General features: G+C 41.0%; 3 protein-coding genes and 1 long non-coding RNA gene across 5 annotated transcripts; 2 read left to right on the top strand and 2 right to left on the bottom strand.

Annotated features, from left to right (window-relative positions):
• The first annotated feature begins 1,397 nt into the window (after positions 1 to 1,397).
• Positions 1,398 to 2,226, top strand: LOC143188293 (uncharacterized). Its single transcript, XR_013003514.1, has 2 exons — positions 1,398 to 1,482; positions 1,830 to 2,226. It is a non-coding gene; the product is annotated as an uncharacterized LOC143188293 (long non-coding RNA).
• Positions 2,227 to 2,290: 64 nt separating this feature from the next.
• Pxn (Peroxidasin) lies at positions 2,291 to 13,875 on the top strand. The gene is made up of 5 exons (XM_076392484.1): positions 2,291 to 2,686; positions 8,733 to 9,250; positions 9,622 to 10,390; positions 10,476 to 10,827; positions 10,889 to 13,875. The coding sequence occupies exons 1-5, from the start codon at positions 2,502 to 2,504 to the stop codon at positions 12,941 to 12,943; spliced, it is 3,879 nt and encodes a 1,292-aa protein (XP_076248599.1). The 5' UTR covers positions 2,291 to 2,501; the 3' UTR covers positions 12,944 to 13,875.
• On the bottom strand, positions 13,318 to 14,411 carry LOC143188292 (acyl-coenzyme A thioesterase 13). The gene is made up of 3 exons (XM_076392492.1): positions 14,209 to 14,411; positions 13,885 to 14,069; positions 13,318 to 13,810 (listed from the first exon to the last, which is right to left on the bottom strand). The coding sequence occupies exons 1-3, from the start codon at positions 14,287 to 14,289 to the stop codon at positions 13,654 to 13,656; spliced, it is 423 nt and encodes a 140-aa protein (XP_076248607.1). The 5' UTR covers positions 14,290 to 14,411; the 3' UTR covers positions 13,318 to 13,653.
• A 21-nt stretch (positions 14,412 to 14,432) lies between these two features.
• Positions 14,433 to 17,063, bottom strand: Mvd (mevalonate diphosphate decarboxylase). 2 transcript variants are annotated; one of them, XM_076392491.1, is made up of 9 exons: positions 16,910 to 17,063; positions 16,322 to 16,392; positions 16,187 to 16,254; positions 16,075 to 16,121; positions 15,851 to 16,002; positions 15,605 to 15,772; positions 15,235 to 15,528; positions 14,982 to 15,143; positions 14,433 to 14,900 (listed from the first exon to the last, which is right to left on the bottom strand). In XM_076392491.1, exons 1-9 carry the CDS (start codon positions 16,959 to 16,961, stop codon positions 14,751 to 14,753), a joined length of 1,164 nt encoding a protein of 387 aa, XP_076248606.1. In that variant the 5' UTR covers positions 16,962 to 17,063; the 3' UTR covers positions 14,433 to 14,750. The 2 variants fall into 2 exon arrangements, with proteins under 2 accessions (XP_076248606.1, XP_076248605.1); XM_076392490.1 differs by lacking the exon at positions 16,910 to 17,063 and having other exon boundaries at positions 16,075 to 16,116; positions 16,322 to 16,346.
• Positions 17,064 to 17,468: the final 405 nt, after the last annotated feature.

Below are 17,468 nucleotides of genomic sequence, written 5' to 3'. Positions count from 1 at the left end.
GATTTGAAGCTTCAAGTTACGTACGTTGAAAATCAATCTGACCTGAATTGTTTCCTCGAGTTCTAATCGCAAACTAGTTAAGAGACGGTGACCCAGTATGTTAATACTTTCTCTTTCGTTAAGCATTCTTTTGTTCTCAGTTCCCCTGCACCTGTATTGTACCGCATGTGACGCACAGCTGTTTCGTGACAATGCGATAACGGGTCACGAAGGTAACGGCCCCGTTCTTTTTCCTTCGTTCGGCCTCCTTTACCTGGAACGATGAATAGAACCAGCTATCTATGGAACATTTTTACACCAGGTTCCCTCCACCCAACAACCCATTCCTTCTTGACGAGCCTTTCTTCTGCATAGATAAATATTCTTCTACTGGACCATCCTTGCTGGGTTATAGAGATATGAACCGCCGAAAATAATAATGGTAAAGATATTCCCTTAAAAAGCATAAGAGGTATCAGAAAAGTTTCACAGGAATTAGAGGAAAAAGTTGGCAGTTGGCAGTTGGCAGTTGGCAGTTGGCAGTTGGCAGTTGGCAGTTGGCAGTTGGCAGTTGGCAGTTGGCAGTTGGCAGTTGGCAGTTGGTAGTTGGCAATTGGAAGTTGGTTGTTGGCAACTGGCAGTTGGCAGTTGGTTGTTGGCAGCTGGAAGTTGGCAATTGGTAGTTGGTTGCTGGCAGCTGGTAGTTGGTAATTGACAACTAGATGTTGGTAGTCGCAGAGCAAAGACTCAAGCAACAAATCATTCTAGTTATTAATCCCCTCACAACCTTTAACACCACATAATATCATAATTCTTGTAAACACGTATAATTCTCTATTGAATGTCAAAATTCATAGCTACATCTACTCGATCACCGACGAACATGATCCTCAATTACGCGCGATGTTTCTGCGATGGAATAGCAATGTCATCAGAGGGCTTGGAAGGAGAAGCCTTTGATTACAGATCGGTTGGGGTACTGTTAGGTTCGCGTAGCCGTAGATTGGCGTTTGGCGCCGGTGTCTCGCGCTCATTGAACTTGCACGGCTGTGCATGCACGTTCCTTCACTCGCAGATGCAGCCAATGTCTGGATACCGCATATGCAAACGCCCGTGCACCAAGCATTCCATTTATCCGCCTTTGAATTTCATACTGTACGGCGTATCAACGAATACCGCAAGCCAGCACAAAGTAAATATCTGTTCTAATCTAAGTGCTCCCTAATTCTCAAACCACGTCAGAGTACATTGTTCAAATATAATCCTGGGCTCGACTCTACATCCACACGTTCGCTTCCGTCACTGTCAAAATTTGAAGGGCTTCGCGGCCTCGACCACCGAGCTGTAGCCCAGACGACAGCAAAAACCACGTCCCTTCGCACTCTCGCGGATGAAGCAGAGCGAGGGAAGGAGGATGGAGTAGCAGCCGCGGCGTGGCCAGCAAAGGCGCTTCCACCCGAGAACACAGTGTGTCCTGTAGAACGTGGAGCCACGCGCAAAAACGTTAAGTGGACAGATACAAAGCAGCCAATTGTGTGCTGGCGATTTCCTTGAAATTGCGAGTTGCAAGAACAGGCCCACCCTAGAGACCCTTGACAAAATGTCTTTCAGAGTTAGAGGACAATTTGGAAGACTTATTCGCAGCTGACTCTTTCCCTTTTTTCAAATTCGTCACTTCGTTTTTTCTTTAATAGCCTCGAGTGTCCCACAATTTCAGGAATCTTGAAAATCTTAAATAATCTTAAGATTGTTACTAATCTTGCTAATTAGGAAAATGAAATATTCTAGAAATCCTTGATCTTTGAAGATTAAATATATACGTGTAATAAAATTTGTAATTCATCCTTCAGGCCCCTAATACAGGTCCTATGGCAACAAAAAGGTTAAGTAGTGCCTGCCCGAAGCAAGCAAGAGGACCAGGAAGGACGTAGGAAGAATTCGAGGGGGGAAAAGCTCTTGCGCTCCCGGACGATGTGCGTACGGTCGGTGCAGGCTCCTCGGCGCGTGTGGCTCGGCGCGGCTCCAGTAGTAGCTGAACCGCCGCGACGAGACACAGACCCAGAGAGAACGCAGCGGCGGCGTCTCTCCGCAGCTGTCTTCCTCCTGTCGCCGCCGTTGCTTCATGCAGCTCCTTCCTGGAGAATCTTCGCAGAATCTTCGCAGAATCTTCGCGGGATCTTCTCAGCGAGAGATCAGAAGACACGAAGTGCCGTGAAGACCAGTTTCCCGCCACTTAGAGGCCGATAGCGTCGCTGGGATCCACAGCTGAAGCTTCGCGGATCTGACCGTAGCCGAGATCCTGCGTGCAGATCTCTGCTGAAGTGTCTGTCGATCGAGGTGGTCTTCTAGATTAAAACAGTGAAGAGGCTGTTAGAGGAGTCGGGTAGCAATTTGTATCGTTGAAGACAGAGAACGAAGGAGTGAAAGTACCCGCTGTAGTCGAGGGAAGCGTTCGCCTCGATGAGGAGCACGTGCCAGCGAGCGTGAACTGTTTCGATGCGAAGGATCGACCACGGACCAACATGAGGCTGTCACTCGGCGTCTTCTGCTGGACCCTGTTGCTCCTGGGGGTCTCCTCGGCCACGGAGCCAAGGCAAATCGGAAGAACGGAATGCCCCCATAAGTGCATGTGCTTCGTGAACATTGTGCGGTGCATGTTTCAGAAGCTGAGTCGCGTACCCAAGGTGCCAGCCAACACAACAGTCCTGTGAGTACCTTTTTTCTGCATGTTCTTTTCATTTTGCCATCCTTTCGTGTTTAACTATTTCGAGCTCATAACCAGCTTCGACGAATTCTTTAGTTTCGATCGTGATGGTCCTTGCTTCCTTGGGGAATCGATGTTCCACTTTTTGTGGTCTGGTTTAGGTGGTCTGGAGACTCTAGAGAGAAATTAGGGCTAGAGTGGTCAGAGAATTTAATAGCGCAGGCAGTAATAGTGTAGATATTTCTAGTCCCAAGCGAGTACACGTGGGAAGCTGATTATCTTGATAGTTGACAATTGAAATTTATCTTAAATGAGGTTTACTTTTTTATGTTTAGGAAGCGTGCATGTTAGAATTAATTCATAGATTATTTATTAATTTTGATACATCTTTCTATCACCTGACATGTGGCTATTTCATGCTTCGCGCCTTTTTTATTTGTAATATTGTTATTGCTAGAAAAAAAGAGGGAACTCCAAGCGTTGACCTAACCTTCACACTTCCAAGGAAAACTCTTTCAGGCATTGACCCAACCTAGACCCGACTAATCAGCAAAATTATTGCTCCCTCGATGTGAGACGCATTACCAGCAGCTTGCGAATTAAAGGCATGAAAAAAGTAAAGGATCAGGTTACGTGTTCTCGAACTGTTTTACACAGTGGCCTTGTACCCTCTGTTTACACACGTTTAAGCCGTCTGCATTATGTTCTCTTGAAGTATATCTTGGCAAGTGCATCTGCAGTCAGTCAATTTGTACGCACAGTTTTTTCTATCTGAAAATAAAGGTCCATTCACGTTTCACTTTCTCTTTTTCTTGTTAGAGTTATATTCATTAATTCTTATGGCTGTGTAGATCATAAGTATAGGTATAGGTTTTTTCTTTAAGCGAAGGGACCATGTTCAGCATATTTTCTGGTACCAGAAAGTTGTCAGTGTACCGCTATTCGTACCGTTCATCTCCTTACTTCAGTACCGATTTCTCTGTACACGAGAGACCCAAGGTGTTTTTGGATACAGTTAAAATAGCCATGACTGTACGGCTTTAAACTATATATAAAGATAGTATACGACGCATGCAAATCAGTCTTTGCATCAACGAACAGACAGACGTCGCGTGAACGACGGGTTTCTAATGCGGGTGTACATTCCTAAGTCTATGTATAAAATTAGTTACTTAATAACTTTGTCGAACCTTGTATTTCATGTTTCTACCATTAATTCTAATAATTAAGTGTACATATACACTGCTCAGATAAATTATGGTATAGAAAAATTTGGGGCAGAAATCAGCCAACTTTGACTGATCATAACTCTGCGAAAATTCATCGTAGGATCATGATCTTTTTTCTAAATTACAGCTTGAAGTCTTCACTGTAAGATATTATACCTTAATTTTAAATGTAGTACACCTCTACTACTGTAGCGCCTTAAATCTGAAGGCATGTTTATCATATTGAAAATTTCAAAGTTTGACGAAATGCACGGACTTCCTAGAATTTTTTTCGGGAATGCCGTTTCCAGGAGTATATAGCTTGAACCTTCCCCTTCAATTTAAAAAAAAGATCAAGTCGCTGCGATTTTTTTTCACAAAGTTACAGCACTTCAAAGTAACCCTTGCATTTTTGCCATATACCAGTACTATTCATTCTGCTGTCAAAATGCAAGGGTTTCTTTAAAATGCTGTAACTTTGTGAAAAAAAATCGCAGCGACTTGATCTTTTTTTTAAATTGAAGGGGAAGGTTCCGACTTTGAGCTACTGCAAACTGCATCTTTGAAAAAAATTTTTTCCAGGTCTGTGCCTTCCGCCAAAATTGGCAATATTCAATATGGCAAATTGCAAAATTTGACAAAATACAGGGACTCGGTGAAATTTTTTTCGGAGATGCCGTTTCCAGGAGCATATAGCTTGAACCTTACCCTTCAATTTAAAAAAAAGATCAGGTGGCTACGATTTTTCTTCGCAAAGTTACAGCACTTCAAAGTAACCCTTGCATTTTTGCCATATACCAGGACTATTCATTCTGCTATCAAAATGCAAGGGTTTCTTTAAAGTGCTGTAACTTTGTGAAAAAAAATCGCAGCGACTTGATCTTTTTTTTAATTGAAAGGGTAAGGTTCAAGCTATATGCTCCTGCAAACGGCATTCCCGAAAAAAATTCTAGGAAGTCCGTGCATTTCGTCAAACATTGGAATTTTCAATACGATAAACATGCCTTCAGATTTAAGGTGCTGCAGCAGTAGAGGTACACTAAATTTAAACTCAGGGCATAGCATCTTACAGACAAGACTTCAGGCTGTTATTTAAAAAAAAGATCATGAACCTACGATGATTTTTTGCGGAGTTATCATCAGTCAAAGTTAGTCGATTTTTACCCAAAATTTTTCTATCATAAATTTTTTGGGCAGTGGATTTTTAAATTTGTTACATATCGTGAAAAATTTTTTTAAAAAGTCAATCATGAATTTTTGTATGAAAAAAGGACTATTCTTTATTGTTCTTTTATGACGTTTTCGCCATATATTTCGCAAGATGTATTCTTGATTTTATCAATATTTCGAAACATGACATCACGTTCATGTTAAGTCAGAAATAATACTCTCGACATACGAGTCGAGTATTCGTTTTTTCTCTCCCTTTCGTGTTAAGTGGTATTTTCTCTGCGAAGTGTGAAACCGATAAGATGATATCAATTGTTACACATACATATATTTACACGTCGATGCATTTTATCATTTCTGTCACCCTCAATCGGGTTAAGGACTTCGTTTCAATATTTACTTTTTCTCTGTAGGAAAAAGTCCATATCACGAAAAATATGAAGTTCGAATCCGTGAAAGTAAAGTCATTTCTATTTTATCAGCTTTTGTCAATTTTTTATTACTTTTATGTGATCATATTCCTCTTGTGTGTTTGCAAATAGCTCGCGGTGAATCACATACATCAGCGTTAATTGCGAGACCATCGGTTAGTCCACGACAATTAAATCTCGTTTAAAGAACGATAGAATTCTATTTATTAATAGGTGACTCAGAGAAGATCGCGCGCTCTAATATACCGATCCGTAACGCGTAATTAATGAAAACCGCTATTAATTAAGCAGTTGTTCCTTACTTGGATCGATGATCACATCTCGTTTAAGAGCCATAAATCGTTTACATATGAGCTCCTCATTTGCCAAATTGATTAACTCCACAAGACAAACATATTTCTTTTAAATATGAAAAGTGAAGCACCACTCAAGTGCTTTGACGCTAAAATTTCAATTTTAAATTTGATTTAAAAAAATATAACGAATAAATTACTCCACATTTTTTCCCCAATTTTTACAAAATTAACGTAGCATCTGGCCTCCTTCACTCTTACACTACGTATAAACCAATAGCTTAAAATCATTTTTCGAGCTCTAAACTCGAGGACCCCTCCAGAATTCCCAGGGTTCACGATCAGCCCAAGTTAAGATCAACAGTGTTATTAAACTCCTTCTGGCGTTCCGTAAACTGGCCTCGTAGTTTACATTCTACCAGTTTCTATTTTCACGGCAGATTCGCCTGCTATCCTCTGCTCCCTGCCGTCCTCCTCTCGCCAACCTTTAGCCTTTGCGCTCATGGTACCGCGTTCTTTGTTTATGCTTGCCACGGACAAAGGGTGCTCTTGGAGCTTCCTCGTAAAAATCAGACCAAAGGAACTCTCTGGCTGCCTCGAGCTATTTCAATGCCAGATACCCGCTGAAAGGATCTAAACTCGGTATATGAATAAAATTACTGTTCGTTACCGAGCTCCATGTATTCATTAAGCTCGCGGAGATTGAATTATGATTCGATTGTTGCCACACTGCGGCGTGCCCCTCGCCGCAATTTTTCGTGGCACAATACTTCGCGAGGTATAATGAAAAATGCCTGGGACCTACTACTGGGAATAATGGGGAAAAGTTTCGTTTGTTGACCTGGAGAGTGGTTAACTTGAAGTTTCTCAATTGGGATAAGTAGGGCATTGCGTCCTGTTAATAATTGGCGATAAGAATCGTTGGTAGTACTTTTCTAGAACTCGGTGGAAATATTTTGTATTTTGAGGAGAAGGGTGGAGTCTTGAATAATGGTTTGCTGGGGTCATGGTACCTATGAGGAATGTTTTCGTTAACAGAGGCTACTTGTGGGATTCGTTATAGGCACTAGTGACTTTTATCTTTGAAGCATGATAGATAGAAGGCTAGACTACTTTTAGATGAAGTAACATTTTTCAAAGTGGAGAGGTATTTTCAGTAAATGGACTCTCAATAGACTTTGAGCAAAGAGTTCAATATGAGTGCCGTGATGTTTCGTCAGCTGATGTGAACGTGCCTTAATTTCTAAGTCAAATATCTGGATTAGAAACATCAAATTTTCTTCACGTTTCCGATTTACATTCAGCAGAAGTTCCAGATCGCGATGATGTCACACGGTTGGATCATTTCTGTGCTTGTGGTTCAGAGATATATCCTTATATGGTGTTGCTACATTTTGCAGATCTGATCTGCTATTTTTACACTTCCATTATGAATACCCTTTAAGTGTCTTCTTATAAAATTATGATCACAAAAATTGCTGCAATGGAAATTTTGTCATTGCTATAAATATAGTCATATGAAGGAATCTAATCATTTTTAAACACTCGTATCGCGTAATAAATATGCTTGTGTAACCATTGATACCATTTTTACTGATACTGTGCGATTGTTCAAAGATCAGTGGTTGCATCAAGGCAGCCTATCTCGCAGGAATATCGGCAATTTAACAAAGGTGTATTTATTCAATGAAGCTGAGGCAGCGGCTTAAGGATACTCGATATTCGGGTCAATATCCATAATAGGCGTATCCTCGACGATCGGGAGACTGCTCATTTCATCATTTTGAAGGATCCTCGGGGTCTCGAATTATGTGTAACACCCGAGGCTCGTAATCTCTACCACGTATTTTCTCATTCTCTAAAATTATATCACGTTTCAGCACGAAAGAACTCTACTGTATGTAAATTACACATTGTAATATACTTTACTGAAATTTAATTCGATGAAAATGTTTTAACCAAACCTTCATTTTGGTTATCTTTAATTTTTTCAGAAATTAGAAGATCTGATTTTGTTCTCTTTTTTATTTGTACCTATTTACTAATCGGAATATTTTGAAGATATTTTATTACCTATGTAGTGAAGGATCGACGTTTCCTAAACCTAAACTATAAATTTTACGATACATAACTATGCCTGGATACTTATCCCTTTACATAACCTAAAAAATTCATGGCATTCGATAAAATGAAAAATGAGGTTAGAACAAGTAAAGATTCTTGTTCCACAATAGTGTCGTGAAAATCGCGAAATTTTCGTCCTCCGCTCCCATTTCCCTCCTCCATCTCGACTGGGCCGTTGAGAGATCGCTGAAGCGATAAAGAGGTTAAAATACCGACGCGTCGAACCGAGAACTCGCCCTGGCAATTTAGAGGGGAGGAGATATAATGCGCAACGAGTCGAGTAAAATCGTTAATTAAGAGCTTTGCGCTTTATGACTCCGACGATCTTTCCAGCGGCGAACCGTGTAATGGCCTGCTTCGGCCATCATTGTTTCTTTAAAGAGGCGCACGCCTCTGAAAATCTATTTCCTCGTCGCTGACGCCACGAGCCGTTCAAACCGAGCGACCTTTTGAATAAAAATTGAAACCAGGTCCCGACGATTATCTCCTTGCTTTATATTCCACTCCTCGTCGCGTACGATCCGTGTATCTGGCCGATTATGCCACGATCGATAGACACGCAGAGTTGGTTCTTGCTCAATTGAGAGAGGAACGTAAAACTCGACCCACGAACGATACTTGAGCGTAATCGGTGGACTACGACTAGCTTCATTCTCTTTACGTGGATAATTGAGAAGATTTGAATAGCAAACCCAGGTCAGACTTCAACTTCAGCCTGTCTTCTATGGAAGAAGCGTTTATCTAAACTGGTCCTTCTTAAAAATTTTAACAAATATGATTGTACCAGTCCAGAGCTCATATTCATAAAAATTCAATTTTCCAGGGATCTACGATTCAACAACATAGCAGAACTGCGACCAGGCGCCTTCCATGGCCTCTACGAGCTGCACACGCTCCTGTTGAACGACAATCGCATCAGGCACCTCTTGCCTAGGACCTTCGAGGGTGCACCGAACCTGAGGATCCTCTATTTGTACAAGAACCGCATAGAACACATATCCCCAGATGCATTCGCTGGCCTGCCGAAATTGGAGCAGTTGTATTTGCACTTCAACCACCTGCGAGAGATCAAGAAGGGCACGTTCAATGATCTCCCTGCTTTGGAGAGGCTGTTTCTGCACAATAACATGCTCCATCACCTGCCTGCAGACGCGTTCCACAACGTGGGCCCGATGACGCGACTTCGACTCGATAGCAATTCCCTGATATGCGATTGCAATCTTGTCTGGCTGGTGCATAGGCTGCAGAACAAACCCTCGGAGATGGCTGCTGTGTGCGAGGCTCCGGATGAAATGAGGGGGCGATCGCTGACGGCGATGTCTCCAGATGATTTTCATTGCTGTTGAGTTTATTCTTTCATTTGTCAACTATTTTCATTAGCTTTGTCCTTTACTATATGAAGCCGCGCTAAGTTCAAGTCTGGTCGTATATGAATTAACCAGCACTTCCACCTATTAGTTATTCTATCACTTCCACCGTGACTAAGACAAACTGACAGACCGATATTACGGTTCGTCGTAAACTCATCAATGCGTGAAACAGCCTTAAGTAGCTTGCCCGTTTCCTTTCCATATTCGAGGGGAAAGGCAGAACCCCATTAATTATTCCTGCTTACATTGGCATGATAAGTAAAAGGTCTCGAGTATCATAAGCTAAACTAACAGAAAAATAAAAAAGTACTAGATGCTAATTCTTACAACATCCTCTTTCAGCTACACCGCGAATAATGACTGGTCCCCAGGACGTGGAAGTCAGGATTGGCGGCACTATCACCTTCACCTGCGAGGTGGTAGGCAACCCAACGCCAGAGATCAAGTGGATGAGAGACTCGAACGAAGTGTCTCCCGACGGGGATCGTTACATTATCCAAGACGATGGAACTCTTGTGATAACCGATGCGACCGAGCAGGACACTGGCGAATATGAATGCTTGGCTAAGAGCGAAATGGGTTCCACGAAATCCAGAAGCGCTAGGGCCGTGATCTCGGTCCCCCCCTCGCTGAAATTCACCCAGTTGCCCGAGTCCCAGACTGTACAGGTGGGCACAGACGTCTCCTTGACCTGCAGAGTCGACGGCCGACCCACGCCAAAGATCCAGTGGTGGCGAGACAACCAGCAGTTGAGCGTGGGTGGTCGTATCGCGATAGAGGATGGCGGGAACGTGCTTCGTATCCTCACTGCAAAAGAATCTGACTCGGCGAGGTACGTCTGCAGAGCGAGGAATTCAAATGGATACGCGGAAACCAGCGCGGATTTGAAGGTCGTCGACGCGGCCTACAGTCCACCTAGGATGACGTACGAGCCTCACGATATGGAGGTGGAACCTGGAGCCATTATCGAAGTACCCTGTAGGGTGGAGGGTGTCCCCAAACCAGTAATACAGTGGAAGAAAGACGGCACCGCTGTGGAAGGGGACAGGGTGAAAATATCGCGTGGAGGAAGCTTGTATCTTTATAACGTTACCGCTGCGGACACTGGAAGGTGAGGCAAAAGGAACATAATGACTTTAATTTGATCAACTTAGTGTCACGCGTATCGGTTAGTTAAAGAGACATTTTATACACAGGTATGAGTGTTCAGCTGTAAACGAGTACGGTCGCGCGACAGCCCAAGCCCTGTTGCGTGTTCGCCAACCTGAGGCGACAGATGTCTTAGTGATAAGAGCCTTCAAGGATGCCAGAGACGAAATCGATCGCGCCATTAACAATACATTAATGAACCTCTTCAGTGGCAACAGGTCTCAACGAGTTAATCCATTCAGGCTTGCACGTTTCCCCGATGCTGTTGGCCGTGCTGCAGCCAGGCCAGCAGAAATCTTTGAAAGAACGCTTGTTAACATTCGACGCATGGTGAATGCTGGTATCTCGGCGAACGCCACTGCTGAGTTCCGATATGAGGAAATCCTGACGCCGGAACAGGTATTTGAATGCAACTAGGTTGATGTTGAAGTATAAAATATTCATAAATTTTCTAATATAGGTTCGAGAGATTGAAAGGCTCTCCGGTTGCACTGGCCACAGACATCGCCAGAACTGTACAAACATGTGTTACCACACGAAGTACCGCAGCATAGATGGTAGTTGCAACAATCTACAACATCCCACGTGGGGTTCCTCTTACACCGGATTTCGCAGAAACCTGCAGCCCATCTATGAGAATGGGATCTCCTCGCCAGTTGGCTGGGAGAAGGGACGTCGTTACTATGGGTTCCCAAAGCCAGCAGCGCGACTGATCTCGACGACTCTAGTTTCAACGCATACTGTAACCTCTGACGACAGGATCACCCACATGGTGATGCAATGGGGGCAATTCTTGGACCACGATCTGGATCACGCCTTGCCTGCTGTGTCTAGCGAATCCTGGGATGGCATAGACTGCAAGAAATCTTGCGACAATGCTGCCCCCTGTTTCCCCATGGAAGTTCCACCCGGGGATCCTCGAATAAACAACAGAAGATGCATCGATTTTATCAGAACAAGCGCTGTTTGTGGTTCTGGGATGACGAGCGTATTGTGGAACAGCTTCACTCCTCGTGAACAACTGAATCAGCTTACTAGTTACCTAGATGCCTCCCAGGTGTATGGCTACGACGACGACTTGGCTAGAGATTTACGCGATTTCTCAACAGATCATGGCTTACTGCGGGAAGGCCCAACCATTCCTGGCCACAAACCACTCCTGCCGTATGCCTCTGGTCAGTTTGTGGATTGCAGGAGGAATCCTCTGGAAAGCTCAATTAACTGTTTCGTAGCGGGAGATATTCGAGCCAACGAGCAAGTGGCTCTCTTAGCGATGCATACGATATGGCTACGAGAGCATAATCGTATAGCTCGTCTTTTCAGAGAGATGAATCCACACTGGAACGGTGAGAAGATCTTCCAAGAAGCTAGAAAAATCGTCGGTGCTGAGATGCAGCATATTACTTATCAACATTGGATGCCTTATGTTTTCGGAGGCACAGCTGACGAGCTTCTTGGCCACTATTCTGGCTATGACCCTAACTTGGATGCTAGTATATCAAACGTTTTCGCAACTGCTGCTCTCAGATTCGGGCACACATTGATCCAGCCTCGATTGGAGCGTCTGAACGAGTCTTTCCAATCGATACCCCACGGTCCCCTGCTACTAAGGGACGCTTTCTTCTCGCCCTGGCGTTTAGTCGAGGAGGGTGGAGTGGATCCCTTGATGAGAGGAATGTTCGCCACTGCTGCTAAGCTGAAGTTACCAGAACAGAACTTGAATACTGAGTTAACAGAACAGCTGTTCCGCACAGCGCACGCGGTAGCTTTGGATCTGGCAGCGATGAACATTCAACGAGGAAGGGATCATGCTTTGCCAGGGTACTTAGAATGGCGACGATTCTGCAATATGTCACATATAGAGACCTTTGAAGACTTGGCTGGTGAGATCAGCAGCGCTAAGGTCAGACAGAAGTTGAGGGAATTGTATGGTCATCCTGGAAATATAGACGTCTGGGTAGGCGGAGTTCTCGAGGACCAGCTACCCAATGCTAAAGTAGGGCCACTCTTTAAATGTCTTTTATTAGAGCAGTTCAGGCGTACTAGGAACGGAGACAGGTTCTGGTACGAGAGTCCTACGAGTTTCAAGCCTGAACAACTGGCTCAAATTCGGCAGACCAGTTTGGCGAGGATTCTCTGCGATAATGGTGATAATATTAATCGAGTTCAGCCGAATGTATTTCTCTTGCCAGAGGGTGACAATAGATTCGTCACCTGTGACGAGTTACCGTACGTGGACTTAAGAGTGTGGTCAGATTGCTGTGATGGTTGCGAGGATCACAGCAATACGATCTCGCGTTTCAGGCGCAGTGCAGCCAAATACTTGCCACAGCAAAATAATTTAATGATTAAGGATGTTGTATCGCGAGATCCCACTGAAAGAATCGAGTATTTAGAGAGGACGATCGAGGAGACGAAGCATGAGTCTAGAAAAATTAGGGAACTTGCTGAATCCTTGTCTCATAGAATAGAGGAATTGAGGTCACTCTTAGAGGATATGAAGAAATCGAAGTAGCAGTGTGGAGGAAATAGGCTTTCTGTCCATTTCTATTCGCTTGTAATCGCTTTTGTCTCGAAAGTTCATTAACTTTGCGCATTTATTATTGTACATACCACATGAACCGTAGGAAATTGATTCTTTGTTGTCCGCTCCTGGACTTGATTCGTCATTTAGATTGTCGCATCTCTAGTCTCATATTTCAATACCTTAAAGGTACTCTAAACAAGATGAAAGTAAAAATTTATAATTGATCTGTTACTTATTCAGATGAAGCGGGAAGCATTTTTGGGCGACAAAGAATTAGACATCGCTTCTGTAGTGCAAAACGCAAGTACATTTTAGCGTCAATTTAGATAAAAATATTTATGTTATAGAAACACAAAGAAATGCAGTTTTGTAATAATTCTTTAATCTCTCTTTTGTGTAGCATTTTGTGTATTTTTCAGATAGTAATGCAAGATATTTACAATTTACATATCACTTTAACAAATGTATCATTACATAATTTAATATATTGTATACAGTGCTTACTAACATTGTAAGACATTGATTTGTTAATAAGTACTATGCCATACAATGAATTATTCTTGTTTACAAAAAAATGATCAATAGATCTATTACTTGTACAGTTTTTTCCACACATATTACAATATGGCACATGGTATATCAGTATTCAATTAAAATTATTCTATGCTCAGTAGCTACTAGTGATATGTAATGCTATTTCATGTTGCTATAAATTTTGTGTGTTGACCATGAGCAATTATATCCTTCCCATTGTTCTTCGTAATATCCACTGCAAGGAAAGCTAATGTTTTTCCAGCACGTACCGTTTTGGCATCAACCGTCACCAACTCACCAGGAAATGCAGGTTTCATAAACCTGTACATTAATTGTTGTTATATGTATACTACTTATACACAAATATAAATGAAGATAAGATAAAATGTTCGTACGAGACATTCAAATTTACTGAAACCCCTGGTACACCAGTTCCATGAGTCATTACAGCATAGGTAGAGACACAATCAATAAGAGTACTTGTAAAACCACCATGCATAGTTCCTCCTAAATTTAAATGTTCCTCAGATACCACAAATTGTGCTTTGCAATTCCCATTTCCAGCTGAGATTATTTCAAGCTATTTAAAAAGGAAAAATGATCTAAGAACAATCTTCAAAGGTTAGTTATTCTACTTTAATAAAGCTTAACTAAACCAAGTTGTGTGATTATTTATGAATTAGGCCATAAAAAGGGAATCGAATATATCGGAAATTTACTTTTCTCATGCACTGTCCAAAATTCGGTATTTTAACAATATTATTTAAAACAGCTTTAATAGTCTCGACACCGCGTGACATTGTTTCAGTTCTGTACTTTAGATTCCTCCACTTAAAATTCTTGAATTATTATAATTTAATATTTAGCTCTTATTGCAAAATATCACTAATCTTTTTTGAATATCCCTTCTCAGCAAGTAGAGTTCACTTACAACATTTTGCAACTCACGTTACATGTAACCTATAATACGAAGTATGGAACTAGAAAATTTTTACTATCAGTAATGTATGAATTGAGGAAACAGATATGCAGAGACAATATTACCACACAAAATTAAGTGAAAATTGAAATTTAAGTTCATATCATTTTATGATATGTATTTGCAATTATTCTCGTTTTAGCTATCATTCTAACAGATAAGATAAACAAGAAATAGATAAAAAGTTAGTAAGTAGCCCATTGCATTTTATTATACAATAAATAACAACACCAGAATTTCTTTATTAAATATATCACAAATATTCCTAATACTGTGGAAGACTTAGGCTTGATTAATAGGCAATCCTTGAGCATTTAAAAGATGATCTTTAGGATCTTTCAGATATTTAGGTCCATCTCCAACTCTAGTATAAATAATATACTTGAAACATCCTGGGGCATGTCTCTGAATACTGATTTTATTTAGTAGGTCCTAAAATAAATCCAAATATAATTATTTACCTCCATACGTATGAGATGATACATAATTTACTATAATAGCTACGAAATGTACTTGTGAAGGTTTCACTGTTTCAATAGGTAATCCTTTTCTGTACTCCACCAGAGTATCTTTTAATGGTGGGAAAAAGTGATCCAGTACTCCTATTATTGCTGGTACATCCTTTTCCAAAAGATACAAAGTTGCATTTGGCCCAGCATCATACGTATATGCAACCTGCAATAAGTATTATTTGAGAAATAATTATACTTGCTTCATCAAAGCTGTAATCCTGTAGTAAATCTTAAAAGTTGATAATTATGAATACCTTTACACTATCAACAGCATCATTATAAGAATGAATAAGCTCCACAACTGCATGGGAAATGTCATTCATATAGGTACATGGTGGATAAGTGTCCAGAACCACTGCATGCATTTGATTAGAATCTTTCATTGTGAGTTCAGCAAACGTGTTGAAGTCTTTCTCAATTATTGCCTGCTGCATTCTATTTGTTCTTTCAGGGACAATGTGTTTTACTCTATAATTTAAAAGCTCAGACGTCTCCATCCCCCTCCTCATTCCGATCGCGCTGGAAACTTTCTTTTTTGCGTCATTTACCTACAGAAATATATAGAAATCATTAATACATGTTCTGTGAATGAATTTGAAGTAGGGATTACGGAATAGTACGTACAACTAATATTAAGATTCTCATGTCTGGCCAATGGGAGGCAGGCACAATTTGTTTTGCTATACTATCAATTCCATTAGGTTTGGTGCCCATATGCCATCTCACAAAGCCTCCCATGACGCTACGACATGCTGATCCTGAACCAACGCGAGCAATTGAGCTAATATCACCCTAGAATAATTAGGAATATAGGTGATAACCAACTTTATGTATTTTGAAACATAGAAGTATGTGTTTCTTTAGGAATACCTCGACTTTAAACAATTTAGCAAGAGCAGCTACTAGACAGGCATAACCCGCTGCACTGGAAGCCAAACCAGCTGCAGTTGGAAAGTTATTCTCTGAGCAGATGTGAATTTTCCATTGACTTAAGCTATTGGAATGTCCTGCACATTTTCTAACTGAAATAGTATATGTTGCATTACTAATGAGACCTTTAAAAGGATTTAGAATATTAATATATAGTAACATACTTTCTTCTAAACAATTTTGCAGTCTAGGATTCCTGGCATCTTCTTCTCTGAAATGTTATAGTGTTATATTAAAATGTGACTTATTTTCCAGATTTATAAATCTGGAACTTACTTTCCATTTAACCAGATACGGTCCTGTTTGAAATGTGGACTGGCCATGACAGTGGTTTTTGCACATAGCTAAAAATTAAAATAAATTGTAAAAGAAAAGTTTACAGAATGTTATCATATATAATTATATGTTTACCTGATCAGTATCTAGAGTGGCACTGATAGAATCATTTGCTGGTAATATTAATGTTTCATCTCTTTTGCCCCCTGCAAATAGAAAGAATAAATAAATCGTAGAACCGACGCATTATGGTCTTAAGTTATTTTAATAATATTTGAACATGGCTATTCAAATTTAAATCGTTACAATGTAGGTCAAATGTACGCTACAGCTCATAATACTTTCAAATGTATTTTTTTTCTTGTAGATGCTAAGTGGTTGATAAAAAATCAGTTGGTTTACGATAAGATTTCTTGAAATGAACAAAATATCCATTTGCATACAAAAATTCTCCTTGTACTCGTAATTTTGATTTAAAATACAAAAATGGCGCGCATTTAACTGAAGAACGAAGAAAGTAAATCTCGTATTATACAAAATCTTGTTTTGAATGAAATAATCCCGTTAATAAAAAATGTTATACAACTTCGGAATTATGTATTAGTTTGAATTGAAATCAAATTTTCATATGAAAATGATTATACGATTCTTATTCGAGGATTGTTACAATAACTACAAACTTCAGCCAAAATTATTAAAATAGAATATGAAAAAAATACGTACAATATTTAATAACAGCAATATTGACAGGAGCGATACAAGTAACGGTATTCATATCTGAAACCTTTGGTCACCGTCCCTCTTCGACAAGTACGCGCTGGCAAGTAACACGTTTCTAACTCGCGCGTGGCATTTATATTCAGATAAGCATAAACCATTCACAAACAAGATTGGAAGCTTCCCAATAAAACCCTCTTTTCAATTATTTTTGATATTCAGTATCCTTCGTGCTCCTTTTTTATTACAAAAAAGTAGGTATAACATTATTCAAATTTGACCCACCTTCGCTCCTTCTTTCCCTCTTCCACAAAACATATTCAAACCCATCTAAATTTCCCGCCAAATATCGGTCCCTTCCATACCGACACCTCTCCCCGATTCGTCTCCACATTCCCCCGCCAGATGTCGCTGGCATCGGCTAAGAGAGGCTACACTTGCCATCTTGCCAGCCGGTTTTCAGTGTGATGCCGGTTCCGCGGAGGGTGGGGGCGATTTGTCCCCGGAGGGCTGTTGTACCACGGTCGTGCACAGCGTGCACGGTGCTTCGGTGAGGCGCGCGCTC

This window comes from Calliopsis andreniformis, chromosome 2 (genome assembly GCF_051401765.1).
Source record: "Calliopsis andreniformis isolate RMS-2024a chromosome 2, iyCalAndr_principal, whole genome shotgun sequence".
In the NCBI taxonomy this organism is placed as follows: Eukaryota; Metazoa; Arthropoda; class Insecta; order Hymenoptera; family Andrenidae; genus Calliopsis; species Calliopsis andreniformis.
Note: the sequence above shows the minus strand (reverse complement) of the source record. Positions and strands in the feature narration are given on the sequence as shown.